Below are 16,096 nucleotides of genomic sequence, written 5' to 3'. Positions count from 1 at the left end.
TCTATTTCTGCATTGATAGCTTTTTGAAATTTCAAAAGGAGCTTCCTAGGTGGTTGTTTTACAAGCCTAATTTTTGGGTCGGTGTGAAGCTAATGGCGTGCAGCTAATGGACCTATACCAGACATATCGATATAAGACTAAGCGAAAACATCTTTATTCAATGATCTTTTAAAGCAGGGTTAAGGTCTGCTATTACATTCACAAACTTAGGATCTTCTTCAGTTTTTAGGTTCACCTTCTCTTCTGGTTCGGTTTTCTTAGGTTCTGTGTGCTGCTACCGATCTAGCCTGCCTTGGTTTCTGTTAGTTGGTGCTGAGAACGCCTTGACTACAGCGATTAAATCATTTGCCATCTTGGTAGTGGTATCCAGGTTGTCTTTTGTTTTGGATTTGGTGGTTTTAGGTTGCACATGTACACATTGACCTGGTTATTTCTAAGCTCCATTATCCCCTAGGGCCTGGAAATCGGACGACCTGATGTAATGTCGAGGGGTAATGCCTGCATCTTATGTATCTAACGTCGACTAGTATGGTAGTGTAGGACTAGGACGACTAGGACATCTACCACACTGAAGCGAGTCGGTACCTTCACTTCGTCCTTTCCGACGACAGATCTTAGTAAATATACAAGTTTAGTACGTAGTTAAAGATATAAATCCAAGACATATGTGAGGCTTACATTATCAATGATTTTTTAACCCCGTCAAGGAAAAAAATGAGATCTTCAATAAACTTTCATAGTGACGCGTGTTTGGACACATATGCCTCCAACTTTCATATAGCAATTCCCAACGAGGAGATGCAGAGATCATTGTACCAAAAGCTGAATTCTTATTGAAATTTCTAAACTCAAAGACATAAAAGACTTAACGCAATCTTGAATGTACAGACATTTTAATTTTGAATACTTACTACAAACATCTTTTGAGGATGCAATGTGTGTTTATTTTGTGAGAATAATTTTCACACTCATTTATATAGTCAATCCCTAATGAGTTTAGTTCATTCAAGTGATAATTAACTTTACCTACTAAAGAGCTTCGATCTCACCTAAACTCTCCCACTTGCCTCTATAAACCTAGTTATTGACCGATGTTATGAGGTCTCTAACGATGAGGCAAATAGAAAAAACGAACATTTGGGTGTCCAGCGCCAAGAATTGTTTGTCACACATTTTTTCATCTCCTTCCTCTTTCTCCACCCAAATTCCTTTCGAAACCATTCACCAACTCGATTCATAGCCATTAATTGTTTCGTAGTTGTGCAAACAACAACAAATTGTCTCATCCCCATTAACAGCTTAGTAAAAGCTCCACTTCTATCGGGCCTAACACTATTTTCCTAGTAAAAACTAAAAACTTCCCCCAAAAGCCCAAAATCCTAACTGACTAAACACGTCTCCCAGTCTTTCCCATCCAACGTGGCGCCAAACTGATCACTCACTCCTATAATAATCATTTAAATGCAGCAAGCCTCTCTTTCTCTCCCTCCCCTCATTCCTCTACCCACAATGGCTTCTTCTTGTTTAAACAACTCCCTTGTTTGGTTCCGCAAAGGTTTAAGAATCCACGATAATCCTGCTTTAGAACACGCTATCAAAGGTTCCAAACATCTTTACCCAGTCTTCGTTCTTGATCCGCATTATCTTGAACCCGACCCCACTGCTTTTTCTCCGGGTTCTTCTCTGTCCGGGTTGAACCGGATTCACTTCTTTCTTGAGTGTTTGGTTGATCTTGATTCTAGTCTAAAGAAGCTTGCTTCAAAGTTGCTTCTCTTTAAAGGTGAACCTGTTGACGTCTTGATTCGTCTCTTGAAGGAGGTATGACAATGTTTTGTTTATTGACTATAGGTAAATATGAAGATGATATTTTTGATGACTTGAATAGGAATGTAGGATCAACTGTAAAGATTAGGATAAGGCACTGCACATATCATTTTGATGGCCTATAGGCTCTAGTGATTGTGCTTCGTCTTGATGCATATTGAGATATCAATTGAATCATTCATTTATTTTTGCAGTGGGATGTGAAGAAGCTTTGCTTTGAATTTGACACTGACCCATATTATCAGTCCTTGGACAGAAGAATAAAGGTCAAAAGCATAATATATTCTTGAGATTGGACTGTTTTTCCATACTACATTACTTGAGAAGGAAGTGTGTATAAACTTTGTGTTGTGACTCTTTGTTAGTTACATGTTTAATTATCTGTTATTACTACAGGACTATGCGTCTTCAGCTGGGATTGAGGTTTTTTCTCCAGTGAGCCATACTCTCTTCAATCCTGCAGATATTATAAAGAAGGTAGATGTCGTATTTTCACCTAGTTCTTTTCGTTCAAGGGTTTGGGTAGATGAGTTTTGCCAATGATTATTTTTTTCTAAAAGAATGCAGGAAAGCCACCTCTGACATATCAGTCGTTTTTAAAGCTGGCTGGGAAGCCTTCACCCCCACTCGCATCAACGGTTTCTTTGCTTCCCCCTGTGGGGAGTACTGGAGATCTTGAGATTTTGGGAGTTCCAACAATTGAACAACTTGGCTACGGAGATATCTCACAGGTTTTTTTTGCTCCCAAGCTCCATGTTACCTGCGATAGATTTAGCTATGTACAGAACCCCTTATAAGAAAAATAATTGTGCAGGAAGAATTTACACCTTTCAAAGGGGGTGAGTCAGAAGCATTAAAGAGGTTGAAAGAATCACTCAAGGATAAGGTGCTTGCTGTTCGTTATTTTGCAACTTCCTTTTGTATTAATTATTGAACTAAATTTCATGTTATTTAAGTGTATACCTTGTTTATGAACTAGGGTTTGCCCGTGCCGTACGGCACTGAACAACTCGTCGCGCCTTCGGTGCCAAAAAACCCAATCAAGGCCAGCCCAATTTCCCATTATCTATAAGCCCACCATGTCAAATTTGGAGGCCCAAGAGTATATGGGCTAGCCTAGCTGTAATTGTTGACTTTCTGGATAGATCCGATGGATACTGAGTGTTTTAACAAAATTGCACAAGCCCCTAAATCACTTGGATTCGTCGTGTCATATTTTATTGAAAAAGATTTTGAGCCGTCGGATAGGGCCCGAAAGAGCCCCACACCGTTCTGTTTTGTTAGATATTAGGGTATGCCCGTGCCTACGACCCGTGAGACCTCAACGCGCCTGTCGCGCTACCCCGACAACTCGTTGTGCCTTCGGCAAAGGCGTGCAAAACGCGTGTCTTGACGAAACAACTCGTTTCGCCGGGCGCAAAAATGTATGTCGTCTTCGGCGCTGGAAACAACGGATGATGGCGTAAAGGTAAAGGCCCCAATTGCCCATTATCCATAAGCCCAATAACATCAATTGGGTGACTAATTGTCAAGCGATACCATGTCAAATTTGGAGGCCCAACAGTTTATAAGCCCAGCCTTTTAGCTGATTTTTGGATGCCTACCCCCACTATTACAATTTTTTTTTAATTGAGCCCATGCTCATGGTTCCAAGCCCATAAAAGATTCAACCCATAAAAATTTTGTCCAATGTTGACTTTTTTGTATGGGGGTGGGTGAGGTGAGAAAAACTATTTAACTCACCCCATAAAAACTTTTTAATTCACCTTCCATGAGTTTTGAGTGGCTATGGTTAGGGGGTGTGTCGACCACGTCTCACCTTATGACGTGGAATCTGTCTTCCCACTCCTCCCTGTTTTGTTAGATAAAGATAATAGTATTTGCCGTGCGCGTGCGGCGGCAGTCTGATAGCGCCTTTGGCCTCCAACGCATCCACCCCTCAGACGGCACAAACAAATACGGCTTTTCGAAGCCCCGTGCAACACGATCTGTGGTGCAAAAACCCAGCCCAAGTCCACCAACTTAAAAAGCCCAAAAAGTGTAAAAAGGCCTAACATAAAAGGCCCATCCCAAATAGTTATAGTGTCCATTCACAAAGTGTAAAGGGCCCAATGTTAAAAGCCCAGCCCATGTAGCCTTTGTTGACCAAATGGTTATGGAGTGACTTAACAAAGTTGCACACACCCCATCATCTTTTAGATCCTCCATGTCATAAAATTAATCCAAAGGTTAGGGGGAGGTGTGGTTGGTCCGACACCACCCTATTTTGTTATATAGATTTAATGATTAATTGTAACAATTGATAAAAGTTGCCTAACAAAACATGTAACATAAAGATAGGAGACTCTAAGCTTCTGGAAGGTTCTTACTTTTTACCCACTTTATCCTGTTAAGCGATAGCTGCTCGTTTTAAGTTTACATCTTTTCTTTTTAGTCCTCCCACCCATTCATTAGGGTAAGTCTATACTCATGATGGCCTGCACTATGCAATTCCCAATAGAGCTGCCGACATGCAATTTAACTGACTATGTTTCCCAAAATGATGGAAATGGTACTCATAAAAAAGTAACTACCTGACAAGTTGACAGTTACAGTAATTTGTAGAAGTAGTTAAGTTTCATGCTTAATTAATACTTGGTCACTATTAGTTTCATGCTTTCATATGAACTTTGGTAAATTTAGGTGCTCTGGGATATTGATAAGTAGTTAAGAAACATCTTCCCGAAATGCCTTTTTCTAACTCACTGAGTCTGGCTACACGTTTCCTCTTGAACCCTATTCTCCATCTGCTAGAATCATGAGAAAATGTATCTTAGCCCTGGATGTGACACTCAAGAAATAAATATGGTTCAAGTTATCAGATTTTCAAAAATTTAGGCGAGAAAATGAAAGATGGAAATTCAATAAAATAGTTCTTTTTTTACTGTTTCTAGGATAGTCATCATTCGTAGTTGCAATCTGCGGAATATTCAATCTTAGGCCCTACAGACAATATTTTTTGGATTCTGAGTTGTGCATTACGATTTTTCAATCTGATGTTAATCAGGATTTCCTGGATGTTCTGTCTCAGTTGATATTGAAAATCGTAAATTTAAGGTTCATCTCAGCCACAACATCTGCTTTGACCATTGGAGAAACGATTTTTTCCTCTCTAATGACGAAGAGTAGATTCTGTGAATCTTATTTGTTAGCTAATATCAACTGTGACAACTTTCCAATGCTTGGTTTTTTTGACATAAAAGGAAATTCAGTAATTAGAAATTACTTTAACTTGCAATTTAAGTAATATCAAGTGTCTTTCGATTAGGGTTAATGACAGAAGAAAGATTTTGTGGAAAAATTTGTATTGATCTAAGCTGAAATAGCATGTTGGCAATAATGATAGACATGGACAAAACAGTTCACTATCCACTCTAACTCGTTGTTTTAAAACTTTGATCCCTTTATACTTCTAAAGGCGATGTTAAATCTAGTAGGTTTAGTGATTCCAGTAGAAGTGTAGATATTTACTTTCACTAAGAAAAGACACATGGACAGTAGTTATGTAATCACCTGAATAGATGAATATCATCGGTGTGGCCTAATGGATGTATCAATTCCCTTCAATATTAATGAAACATGCATTTCTTTTCGTATTTTCGTTGACAACCATGGTCTTTGCCAGAAGCCATTTTTCGTAATATTTTGATGCTTCTAACCATCTTGTATCGTTAGATATTATTCTAGATGGAAGTTTTAGAAAGGCAACTAGTTGTTGCCATCTTTTATCCCACTATCCCTGCTTGGTGGATATATATCCTATATATCAAGCCTTATCCATTTCAGCAATGTGATTTCCTTCTTCCTTTTTTCTTTTTTGGTTTATGTCTCTCCATCGCTTTTTTAAGCTTTTATTTGGTTGGTTAGTTGTATATGAAGGTGGATTTTGGTAAGTATTTAAGTAATGTGGATAGATGAACTTAAAAAATGAGATGACCTTCCACCAGTGGGGGCAGGTCTGTTGGTTTCACTACTAGTGTTTACAAAGATTTGTGGACTTGTTATCTTCTTCTTTTTTCTGAGCAATGACATTGTGGAAATGTCCCCACCTTTTTTTCAATATGATGCAGGAATGGATAGCAAACTTTGAGAAACCTAAAGGTGATCCGTCAGCATTCTTAAAGCCCGCAACAACTGTTTTGTCACCATATCTGAAAGTAAGCAAAATAGAAAGATCTTTGAAATTGGTGTAAACATAGTTAAGTGCTAATGTGATTGAACATTCTCTCTCCCCACCAACTTATACTTATTTTTCCAAAAAAGTATTATGTTTCTCTTGCTTATTTTCTAGTGGTAGTTCGGTTGCCTTTCTTCCAGATACTTTTACCAATGCCTTCAAGATGTATATAAGAGTGTTAAAAAGCACACGTCACCACCAGTTTCACTTAATGGACAGGTTAGTTCAACAGTCATTTGCTGATACTCTTATTGCAACTTGGTCTGATATTCTAACTTATTGGCAGCTGCTATGGCGGGATTTTTATTACACTGTGGCCTATGGGACTCCAAATTTTGATCAGATGAAGGATAACAGAATATGCAAACAGGTCACTGTAATTGACATATTATTTAAGTCTTATGGTTTATTACTGTCGCCACATAAACATGCTCCTGGTGGGAATCAGGATATAATAAGTTTAATAGCTAAATGCTTGTCAAAGGCATTTCTGATATGCCTCTATCAATATATACTGTTCGACATTCTAAGTCTCTTCCTTCCATATTCAGAAACTTCTCTTGGTGAATTCACTTGTAATTTAATCATATTTCTTTGGCTCCATCCATCTATCAATATAATAGTCTCACCTTTCTATCGAAGAGAAGAAAATAAAATAGTGCCCTTGGTTTTTTGTAATTCTTAAAAGATGAATGCAGAAACCTTATCATCACCCCCCACCCCACCCCCTTTTTATCTTTATCTTTGAGTCTCACATTTAGAATTGCAGTTGGAACAAGAAACACCCTTCATAGGATCTGTCTGAATGTGCATGACATTTCTAGGAGATTTCATTTCCACCTTTAGTTTGAAAACAGACTAAACTATCATAGCATTGCGTGGTGTGTAGATTCCTTGGAATGATGAGGATGACTTGCTTGTTGCTTGGAGAGAGGCTCGGACAGGATACCCTTGGATTGATGCCATCATGGTCCAGGTTTGGTCCTTTTAGAGATATGTTTTTGTCACCAATAAGCGTAGCATAATTTTTTTTCATCTGGCAATTGTAAGTTGACATACTTTAACCCAGTCTATGTTTGATATGATAGCTTAGAAAGTGGGGGTGGATGCACCACCTTGCACGACATTCTGTTGCATGCTTCCTTACTCGCGGCGACTTGGTATATGACCTTTATATACGACGAGTCTTTTCCTTCCCTTCATTTGTTAGTGTACGGTCTTGCTTATGGTATTTAATCTCCTTGATTCGTTCATTGAAGTTTGTTCATTGGGAAAAGGGACGTGATGTTTTTGATAGATTGCTGATTGATTCAGATTGGGCAAATAATAATGGGAACTGGCTATGGCTCTCTTGCTCATCATTTTTCTACCAGGTTTGATCATACTTTTAGCTACATTGTGAACAAATCCTCGAATTAAACTTTTTTTATAAATGCACTTTAGAATCACCAGACTGTTACTTCACACAAGGAAAGGAAAGTAAACCTTGTCCCAGACTCACATATTGTAATCTTGTTTCCACTCTTCTTATCAGTATAATCGTGTCTACTCCCCAATCTCATTTGGAAAGAAATATGACCCTAATGGGGATTATATTCGGCATTTTCTCCCTGTTCTGAAAGGTATCCTATGAACATCCATCTTTATTGCTTACTTTGGCTGATTTTCAGCATCTTGTTAAATTAAGTGTATAATAACTAGTACCCTTGATCAGATATGCCAAAGCAGTATATATATGAGCCATGGACTGCACCAATAAGCATCCAAACCAAAGCTAACTGCATAGTTGGAAGAGATTATCCAAAACCAGGTCAGAGGTCTTTTACTAGATACTTGTAGGTTTAAACTAATGCACTTGGATCCCACCTTTCTTGAACCACAGGGTTCTGTATCTTACCAATCTTCTCAATGTGTAACCAACTGGCTGACCAAATGTTTTTGGTAATTGAGGCTGCCTTAAGGATTTCAAGCCTTGGGTTCATGCATGTTGATTTCCAAATGCCAACATTCATTACTTTTTCTCTATTGTTTCAGTGGTTGACCATGATGTTGTGATGAAAGATTGTAAGAGGAAAATGGGGGAAGCATATGAGTTGAATCGCAGAATGGATGGTTTGGTGAGAGAAGAAGATTTGAAAGGGTTGCGGAGAAAGTTTGAGGAAGATCAACATCAATCTCTGACAGTTAGAACCCAGAAGCAGAAGTTGATTGGTTAAGCATGAAGTTGGTGCTGATTCAATCCAGAAATGCAAGAGTAGGGAGCTGCAGCCTAGGATCTGTCGAAGAAACAGAGTACCAGATTATTGTTATCATTGACGCAGGCAGACATATTGGAGTGTCTGCTTTAATTGTTAGTCAGACGCCATGATTAACTTGTAACAATTTTTTCGGTTGTTTTCGTGGAACAAATATATCTACTTATCCGTGTCTGTCTTTGGAATAGAATTTCTGTATCTAAGAAAGCAGCACATGCGAGTGGCTACTGTAATTTATCCTCATATTGTGTGTAGCACCTCCGGTGTCTGCATTCTTTGCACTTTATATTTACTTTGGTATCTTGTTTTCTTCCAGATTTGAACGTTATAATTTGCAATTTAATAGTTTGCCTTGAGATCAGCTTTTGATCCTGACTTATGTGCTGCACTCAAACATAGATGATACATGTATCAGTTATGGTGTCGGTGGCTGAAGTGTGTGTTCAACATCTGAGCTTGCTGAGGATGAGGTTGTGACAGACATAAAAGCTTACTGGATTACGCAATTTTTGGGACGAAACTATATGGTAGTTTCCATGAATAATTCATCTTGCCCTGCCATTCGAAATGGCTAAATTGACAGTTAAAAACAAAGTCGTCGAAGCAATGCATCACAGGTGATTCAACAGAGAAGAGTACAGTAACCATTGATATATAAAGAGAAACTTTTACACAAATGGTTGACACTTTTCTGGATCACATTAGATCATCATGTATTCCACTGACTTCCAACTGGGTAAACTTAACATAGAAGTGACAACATATTCAAAATAACTATGTCAAAATGATGAAGAAGCTCATCCAGAATTTTTCTCCAAGAACTTGTCTGTTTTCCCTTTTCCAGTTCCTTCTTGTTGATCCAAGTTCTTCAGGTTCACAGTTGAAGACAAGCCAGTCTTGTTTCCATGATTATGTATATTAGCTCCTTCGACTTTTACAGCAGCAACATCAGCTGTTTTGGTAAGATCCACTACTGTGTAAACATGGGAACAAAGGAAATTATATGAAAACATTTTGTCAGAGAAAAGAACCATGGCAGAGAATGGATGCATTAATGCATATACTACACCACTTTATACAAAAGATAAATGCTCTCTCTTGGTTTTCCTGTTATCTATATATACCTGGATGAGAGAAGACCCATAGAGTGATAGCACAGACAATCAGAACAATAGGTATGATGTGAATAGAATTCTCGCCTGAGGACTTAATATGTGAGGTTATTTCCTTCTTTGAGATGTCGGCAATAGGATCATATGCTGCAAGGTTATCAACATCTGCTACTTTTACACCTGGAGAGCCCTTGGACGCAGGAGATAAGTTAATGAAGAATTCATCGGATGCACGAGAAGTGCTGGCTGATCTGTGCATTCTTGAACAGAAGAAAAAGATAACTAGCTTAATATAGAGAAGAAGCAAAGGAAGCAGAAGAAGAAGAGTGGACTTTTTATATATAGATGCAAATATTATAGTGTGGAGTACTGGAGTTTAGAGATATGATAAGAACAGTTTAGTTGAGAGAATCTTGTTCGTTATATTTAGTAATGATGATTGCTTTGGACCCTGAGCTTCTGTTTACTTTTCTTCCGATTCTTCCTCAGTTTGAGATTTGAAATTCAGTACAATAATAGCCACCATGCACGTGATACAACTGTATAATTCTACAGTACTGGACTACTGGTGTATATGGGTTCAGATCTTAGTATGGGTTTGAATGTCCAAAGTCCAAATTGATACAGATTAGGCCTTATAATGGATTGGACTAGGGTGGATCAACTTCAAAGTTTAGTTTAAACCATATTATTGTTTTTAAGTTTGAAGTTTGAACCCACCAGCAGCTCTGACAAAGTTTTCAAGTTTTTAGGTAGGCACTTTTAGACCTTGTGCCGCTTTATTGCTCAAATAGTAATACAAAATTACAAACTGCGAAGTATTCTCTTTTCTGTTTAATTATCCAGCTATATCTTATGAGGTCTCATATCTTATTGCAATCTGTAAAGAAGATAATGAGATGGGTAATTAAAACAAAAAAAGTGGAGATGACAACTGACGAGTTACTATCTCAACATCCCAGTCTTGAAAGTCACTCTTTCAGTAGGATTAGTTTGTGGCTGGAGAAAGGGTGCAGAAGGGAAGGTGTAAAAATTTCTTATATCAAGTTAATGGTCCATTTCCTGGGGAATTCTGACATGGTTTTATGGAAGCAACACACATAAGTAGCTCAGATTTCAGAGCCAAATTACCATGAGATGCCTCACACGGTGAATTTGATTAGGATGTACTAAAAGCTCCAATTTTTCACTTCAGATTAGTTCCGCTAATTTCTCAGATTGCAACACAACCTCTGACACCCAACACCATTTGATTTGAATAACAACCACTTGTCTTGGTGGGGATCACGTCCTTCTAATAACAGGGTGGCATTCTTCCAACTAGTGCTTCCTTAATCCTAGAAAATCAAAATTTATATTGCAGAATTTATAACATGATTTACATGCATTGATTTGGCGAAAGTCTGAAACAAAATATGATTTTGCATATCAGGAAGTTCTACAATGAAAGTACAAAAACAAGAGGATAAAACTGACATCAAAACATTGATTTTTTCTTGCATTACTGACTGACAATTATAATTATCACCACCTTAATCCCCATTAGCAGAGTAGCGTTTCTAGTAACTTGTACTGAATCTAGAGCAAAGAATGAATCTACCCAAAATGGCACAGACAGCATCTTCGAACATATCAGACATGGTACTCTTTTTTCTGATAGTTACAACTTTATTATCGCTAAATCCCCTTTCCCTGCTGAAAGCCTGAAAGTAAGATTTGATCCCAAAACCTTGGGCCCGACTTCCCAAGGCCTGACCAGTAGGCAATTAGACACCTTCATATCAGGCACTCAGAGATGCTCAACTCCATTTTGATTGTCAATCCTTTTCCTTTAGGCAACATATTCTGATTCTTCGTATTCATCTCAATCGAAAACCACGAAACCCAAAAATGTTACTTCATGCCATTTCTTGGCCATCTGTTTGCTGGAGAATCTTCTACGTCTATAAATTGTAGCCAACTTTTGCACTGCTTATACTCCATCCTCATCCTACTTCTTTAAACCCCTGGAGTTATCTTATAAAATACATGTACACAACTTTCATCAGGTAATATTTGTTGAGTATCGACTTATCACTATTAGAATTATACTAATGCAACTATTTGAAATGGATATATAGAACTCAAGCTTAAGAAGCCTGAAATTAGTTTTCTTGTGAGGACAGTGTGAAACTCACAGTAACTTCATCACACAGCCATTTGCTCAGTAGATGACAATGACACAAAAATATCAAAAGACTATTCATAAAAATTGAGGTGCAATGACAGTGAACACTCACCTTAAGATTACAATTACAAGCCATCAGAAACAGAGTAGGAATAGTAGCTCCTGAGAACAGTAGATGAAGAACAGTACTGATGTTTCAACCTTGAATAATGCCAAATGGTCACACAAAGGCGAAGCTTTATCAAGTATAGAAATAAGCACTGGGCAATCACCAAGCAAGAAATGCGACTTCTTGATATACACTTGTAAATGGAATACCTACATCAAAAATATTGTATGACATGGGAATTAGGATACTCAAAATATTGTGCGATTCCACTCGAATGTATTGCGAGAAGTTACTTTTTCAAAGAACACATTAGGACGTCACCTGAATGGCCCCTAATTGGGAGACAGCAGGATGAAGTAGGCCCAAGCTCCATAACTTTGCAGATAGAACGAAAAATCCCATGCAACGATAAAATATGCCACATGGCTTTCAACTATATGCTTTTGCTTCAAGGGATCCAACACGGATCATGTAGACTTAATCATTTGACTGATCATCTACATGACCTCAAGCACCAGAATTGGAAACATTTTCCTCAAATTTGGAGTTTACAAGGATATCAAGAGTCGCGTCATTAGGTACAAGACCTCTGTCAAGCATCTCATCATGCATTCTAAAGGCCTCTTCTATATTTCCTTTCTTAAAGTAGCCAGCTATTAATATGTTATAAATAAGAACACTAGGAGGGATCTTTTTCCTGTCCAATTCTTCCAAGACCTTGCGTGCATCCTCTAGTTGTCCTGCCTTGCGAACACCATTTACAAGAGCCGTACAAGTGTTGACATCAGGCTTGATACCCTTGGCTATCATCTCAGCGTAGAGCTCTGATGCAAATTGTACATTGCCAGCTTTTAGGGACCCATCAATCAATGTTGAATAAGTTTTCGAATCACATGACAATCCCTCCTTCCCCATTCGTTTGTACAAGGAAATTGCTTCATTCATATTTACATTTTTAAAACCACCAATCAAACAATTGTAAATAATAGTGTTTGGAGTCAGGCCAACCTGGCCGAGTTCATTAAATAAAGCTTGTGCACCTCTCATATCTCCTTTTTTGCAAAATCCGTCAATGAGAGCATAATATGCAGCGACCTCTACTTGAAGACCCCTGCTTTTCATTGCACCCAGCACCTTCAAAGCAAGATCAAGGCAATTGCTTTTGCAACATCCATCAATCAAACTGGTGTAAGTGACAACACTTGAGGATATGCCACTTTCACACATTTCCCAATAAGTTGCAAGAGCTGTACTCACAGAACCTTCCTTTATAAACCCATTAATAATGCTATTATAAGTCATACAGGTGGGAGTAAAACCGTCTTTCATGAAGTTCTTCAATATCTCACTCGCTTCGTGTGTCCTGGCTGCTTTGCAAAGGCCATTTATAATAGTGTTGAATGTCAAATCTGTAGGGGCAATCCCTAAGCTTAGCATTTGGTCGTGCAACCTGAATGCCTGATCAGTTTCACCTTTCTTAAAATATCCATCCATGAGAATTGAATAGGTTATCACATTTGGTTTAATGTGCTTCTCCAGCATTTCACAAAATGCAACTGATGCCGAATCCATGTTCCCCTGTCTGCAATACCCAGATATAAGGTTGTTGTAAGAGACAACACTAGGCTCCACCCCTATATCCACCATTTTATCCCATACATTACAAGCTTCAGTCACTCTTCCTTCTCTACAAAACCAGGTAATGAGAATGTTGTACGTGAAGATATTAGCCACCCCACATTTAACTGCCTCATCAAAGATCTCATCTACCTTCTCAATGGAATGAGTGTCCAAACAAACACGTATCAAGGAATTAAAAGTATATGCACTGGGCAATATACCTCTGCCTCTCATTTCGTTGTAAAGCTCATAAGCCTTCTCCACATTCCTGTTTCTATAGCAACCTTCGATCAGAACAGCGTATGTAACTCTATTTGGAGAAATTCCACTCTCAGTCATCTCGGAGAAGATATCCAAAGCACTCTGCAGATTTCCTTGAACACAATACCCCTTCATCAGTCTTGTTCCAACCACCACATTCATGGGTATCCCACTTTTAACCATTTCATCTTTCAACTTTACCGCTTTCATCACATTTCCTTTCTTCAGACAAACTCCAATTACAGCAATATATAAATTATCAGAAGGAATCCAGCCCATCTTTCTCATCTCTTTCAAATAAACGCACGCAACCATTAGTCTCAATTCCTTACAAGCAGCATGAATTACAGTATTATATGATATGGGATCAAGTTCAAGTCCTTTCTCTTTCATTTTTTGAAAATACTTTACAGCTTCATTAGGTTTACCGTGTTTCAAACAAGCATGCATAACTAAATCTAGAGTAGCACAATCACATTCTATTCGTTTCCCTACAAACTCCTTATACACATCCATCGCTTTCTGATTCCTATTCGTCCTAACCAATGCACGTAAAAAATCATTAAAACACCAAATACTAGTAACCACATCACATTCAACCAACCTATCGTAACACTCTATTGCATTATCAATCCGCCCCGCCCGAATATAACTATTCAATACATAACTAAACACACGATTATTATTATTATTATTATCCAATACACATTTTTTGGATGTCTCAATAAGGTGGTCAACAAAAACAGTTGGACTAGTACTAGAATCACCAGAAATGTACTGATTAAGTAACTGAAAAACATCACTATCCCGCCTGGACGACACAAGAATATGCACAAGAATGCAAAAAACATCAACACTATTAACAAAACCACGTTGCTTTTCAGCCCACTGGAAATAATGAAGTGCACCGCTTGGGTCATTTTGTTGACTTAAAAGTGTCACTATAACATGATCTTGTGTGACTACTGAATGAAGGGAAATTTCATCTTTTGAAAAGGGTGTGTTGGGAATTTGTGATTCTGTGGGTGGTATGGAAGGATTTTGAGAGGAAATGGTTGGAGTTGTGCAGAGAGAGTTTCTGTAGAGGCGGAATAGAAATGGGGAAGGAGAAAATGAGATTCTCATTTGTCAAGTCGGTTTTGACTGAAAATTAAATTTTTGGTCTCATTTATCAGCCCCTCTGTACTTCTGAGTTCTGACTTGGGTCGGGTCGAACCCGAATTTGGTTGGGTTGGGCTCAGACTTTTTTTTTTTTTTTTTTTGGGCAACAATATCTCTCTCTACAGCTGGTAAACATTTTCTTCTGTAGATTGTAAAAGGGAAACACCAAGCATAAGGTTTGCGCCGGCATTTTTGTTTTATGATAGGGACGTCCAATGTGAATGCTGGTTGGTACAGCGGATGATGAAGGCTCTGTTGTATGCTTTGGTGCAGATTTTGCTAGATACATAGTGTGTCATGTTCCTTTTGTGCGCATCCGACTTTCCACAAACCTCGCGCTACAGGAGCCTTGTGTGATGAGCTAGAATGCTAATAATTCGCTCCACTTATTTAAACTTTAAAGCAAGGCCCAAAATATCGAATTCGGTAAATATTTCGATGTATATATCGGAAATATCGAAAATATCTATTTTTTTGTTGATCAGTCAAAATTTTGTTTTGTATGTCGATATATCAAAAATATCATTCGATTATATCGAAAATATTGTCAATATATCAGTCAAAGTCAACAATTTATATCGTATATATCGGTCGATATATATCATTATATCAGAAATTGCGATATATATTGAAAAAAAAAATTCAATATTCGGTTGAGATATATCGAATATATCTATGTCAGTGTACCAAAAAACGATATATCTTGCTGATATATTATATATATCGGCGATATTTTGGGCCTTGCTTTAAAGCAACAGCTGCATAGCACAATTGGATCAAAAAATGAGGCTCACCTCCATCATTCTGACCCGTTACACTAATCCACCCTCAAATCGCTAATACCCATTAAACCCCCCCTCTTTTTAAGTCGTTTATACGTAACCTTCCAGTTTTTGTAAAAGTAATTAAATCTCGGTCTAATTTTAATATCTTCACCAAAATTGTTTCCTTTTCTACCCTTTCAATGAAATAGAGATTTAAGATTGACAAACCGAGAATTACCAAAAAAAAAAAAAAAAAAAACACCGAAACCAGTGATACTTTCAGATTCTCATTGTTTGACTATTGAAGAAACAAGATTTGACATTGAAGATTTATAAAATGGTTATTCTTACATCTGAGAGATTGAAGAAAGTTGTATATATTTTCATCTCGTTCGACTTCAAATTTGTGTTGGATGCTTTCTCAATTTGATTACGAACTCTATTCAATTAATACTAGCTTCTTTCGTATTTTATAGTTTTATGCAATTATACATCTTGATATTGTTTTCGCTTTGCTTTAATTTGGTTTTATGTGTTTCTATTAGATTTGAATTTGTTATGAAAAGTAATATTTTCGTAATGATTCATCAGTTTTGGTGTTACTACT

The 16,096-nt window shown here is 37.7% G+C and overlaps 3 protein-coding genes across 8 annotated transcripts; 1 reads left to right on the top strand and 2 right to left on the bottom strand.

The window, feature by feature from the left end:
* Window positions 1-1,413: 1,413 nt before the first annotated feature.
* Window positions 1,414-8,610, top strand: UVR3 (DNA photolyase family protein). Of its 5 annotated transcripts, XM_086602416.1 has the most exons (14): window positions 1,450-1,818; window positions 2,019-2,090; window positions 2,221-2,301; window positions 2,385-2,555; window positions 2,639-2,710; window positions 5,934-6,020; window positions 6,161-6,259; window positions 6,327-6,410; window positions 6,930-7,016; window positions 7,129-7,200; window positions 7,300-7,413; window positions 7,575-7,662; window positions 7,755-7,850; window positions 8,075-8,610. In XM_086602416.1, the coding sequence occupies exons 1-14, from the start codon at window positions 1,462-1,464 to the stop codon at window positions 8,254-8,256; spliced, it is 1,662 nt and encodes a 553-aa protein (XP_086458542.1). In that variant the 5' UTR covers window positions 1,450-1,461; the 3' UTR covers window positions 8,257-8,610. The 5 variants fall into 5 exon arrangements, with proteins under 5 accessions (XP_086458543.1, XP_086458544.1, XP_086458541.1 ...); XM_086602414.1 differs by having other exon boundaries at window positions 1,444-1,818; window positions 7,129-7,413; XM_086602418.1 differs by lacking the exons at window positions 7,575-7,662; window positions 7,755-7,850 and having other exon boundaries at window positions 1,421-1,818.
* A 321-nt stretch (window positions 8,611-8,931) lies between these two features.
* LOC147510438 (uncharacterized) lies at window positions 8,932-10,128 on the bottom strand. 2 transcript variants are annotated; one of them, XM_086602419.1, is made up of 2 exons: window positions 9,420-10,128; window positions 8,932-9,268 (listed from the first exon to the last, which is right to left on the bottom strand). In XM_086602419.1, the coding sequence occupies exons 1-2, from the start codon at window positions 9,664-9,666 to the stop codon at window positions 9,093-9,095; spliced, it is 423 nt and encodes a 140-aa protein (XP_086458545.1). In that variant the 5' UTR covers window positions 9,667-10,128; the 3' UTR covers window positions 8,932-9,092. The 2 variants fall into 2 exon arrangements, with proteins under 2 accessions (XP_086458545.1, XP_086458546.1); XM_086602420.1 differs by having other exon boundaries at window positions 8,932-9,265; window positions 9,420-9,921.
* Window positions 10,129-10,811: 683 nt separating this feature from the next.
* Window positions 10,812-14,721, bottom strand: LOC147510437 (uncharacterized). The gene is made up of 3 exons (XM_086602413.1): window positions 12,005-14,721; window positions 11,687-11,892; window positions 10,812-11,423 (listed from the first exon to the last, which is right to left on the bottom strand). Exon 1 carries the CDS (start codon window positions 14,687-14,689, stop codon window positions 12,191-12,193), a length of 2,499 nt encoding a protein of 832 aa, XP_086458539.1. The 5' UTR covers window positions 14,690-14,721; the 3' UTR covers window positions 10,812-11,423; window positions 11,687-11,892; window positions 12,005-12,190.
* Between the last annotated feature and the right edge of the window lie 1,375 nt (window positions 14,722-16,096).

This window comes from Coptis chinensis, chromosome 3 (assembly GCF_015680905.1).
Source record: "Coptis chinensis isolate HL-2020 chromosome 3, ASM1568090v1, whole genome shotgun sequence".
Lineage (NCBI taxonomy): Eukaryota > Viridiplantae > Streptophyta > Magnoliopsida > Ranunculales > Ranunculaceae > Coptis > Coptis chinensis.
The sequence above is the reverse complement of the archived record's forward strand: the minus strand, read 5'-3'. Positions and strand labels throughout refer to the sequence as shown.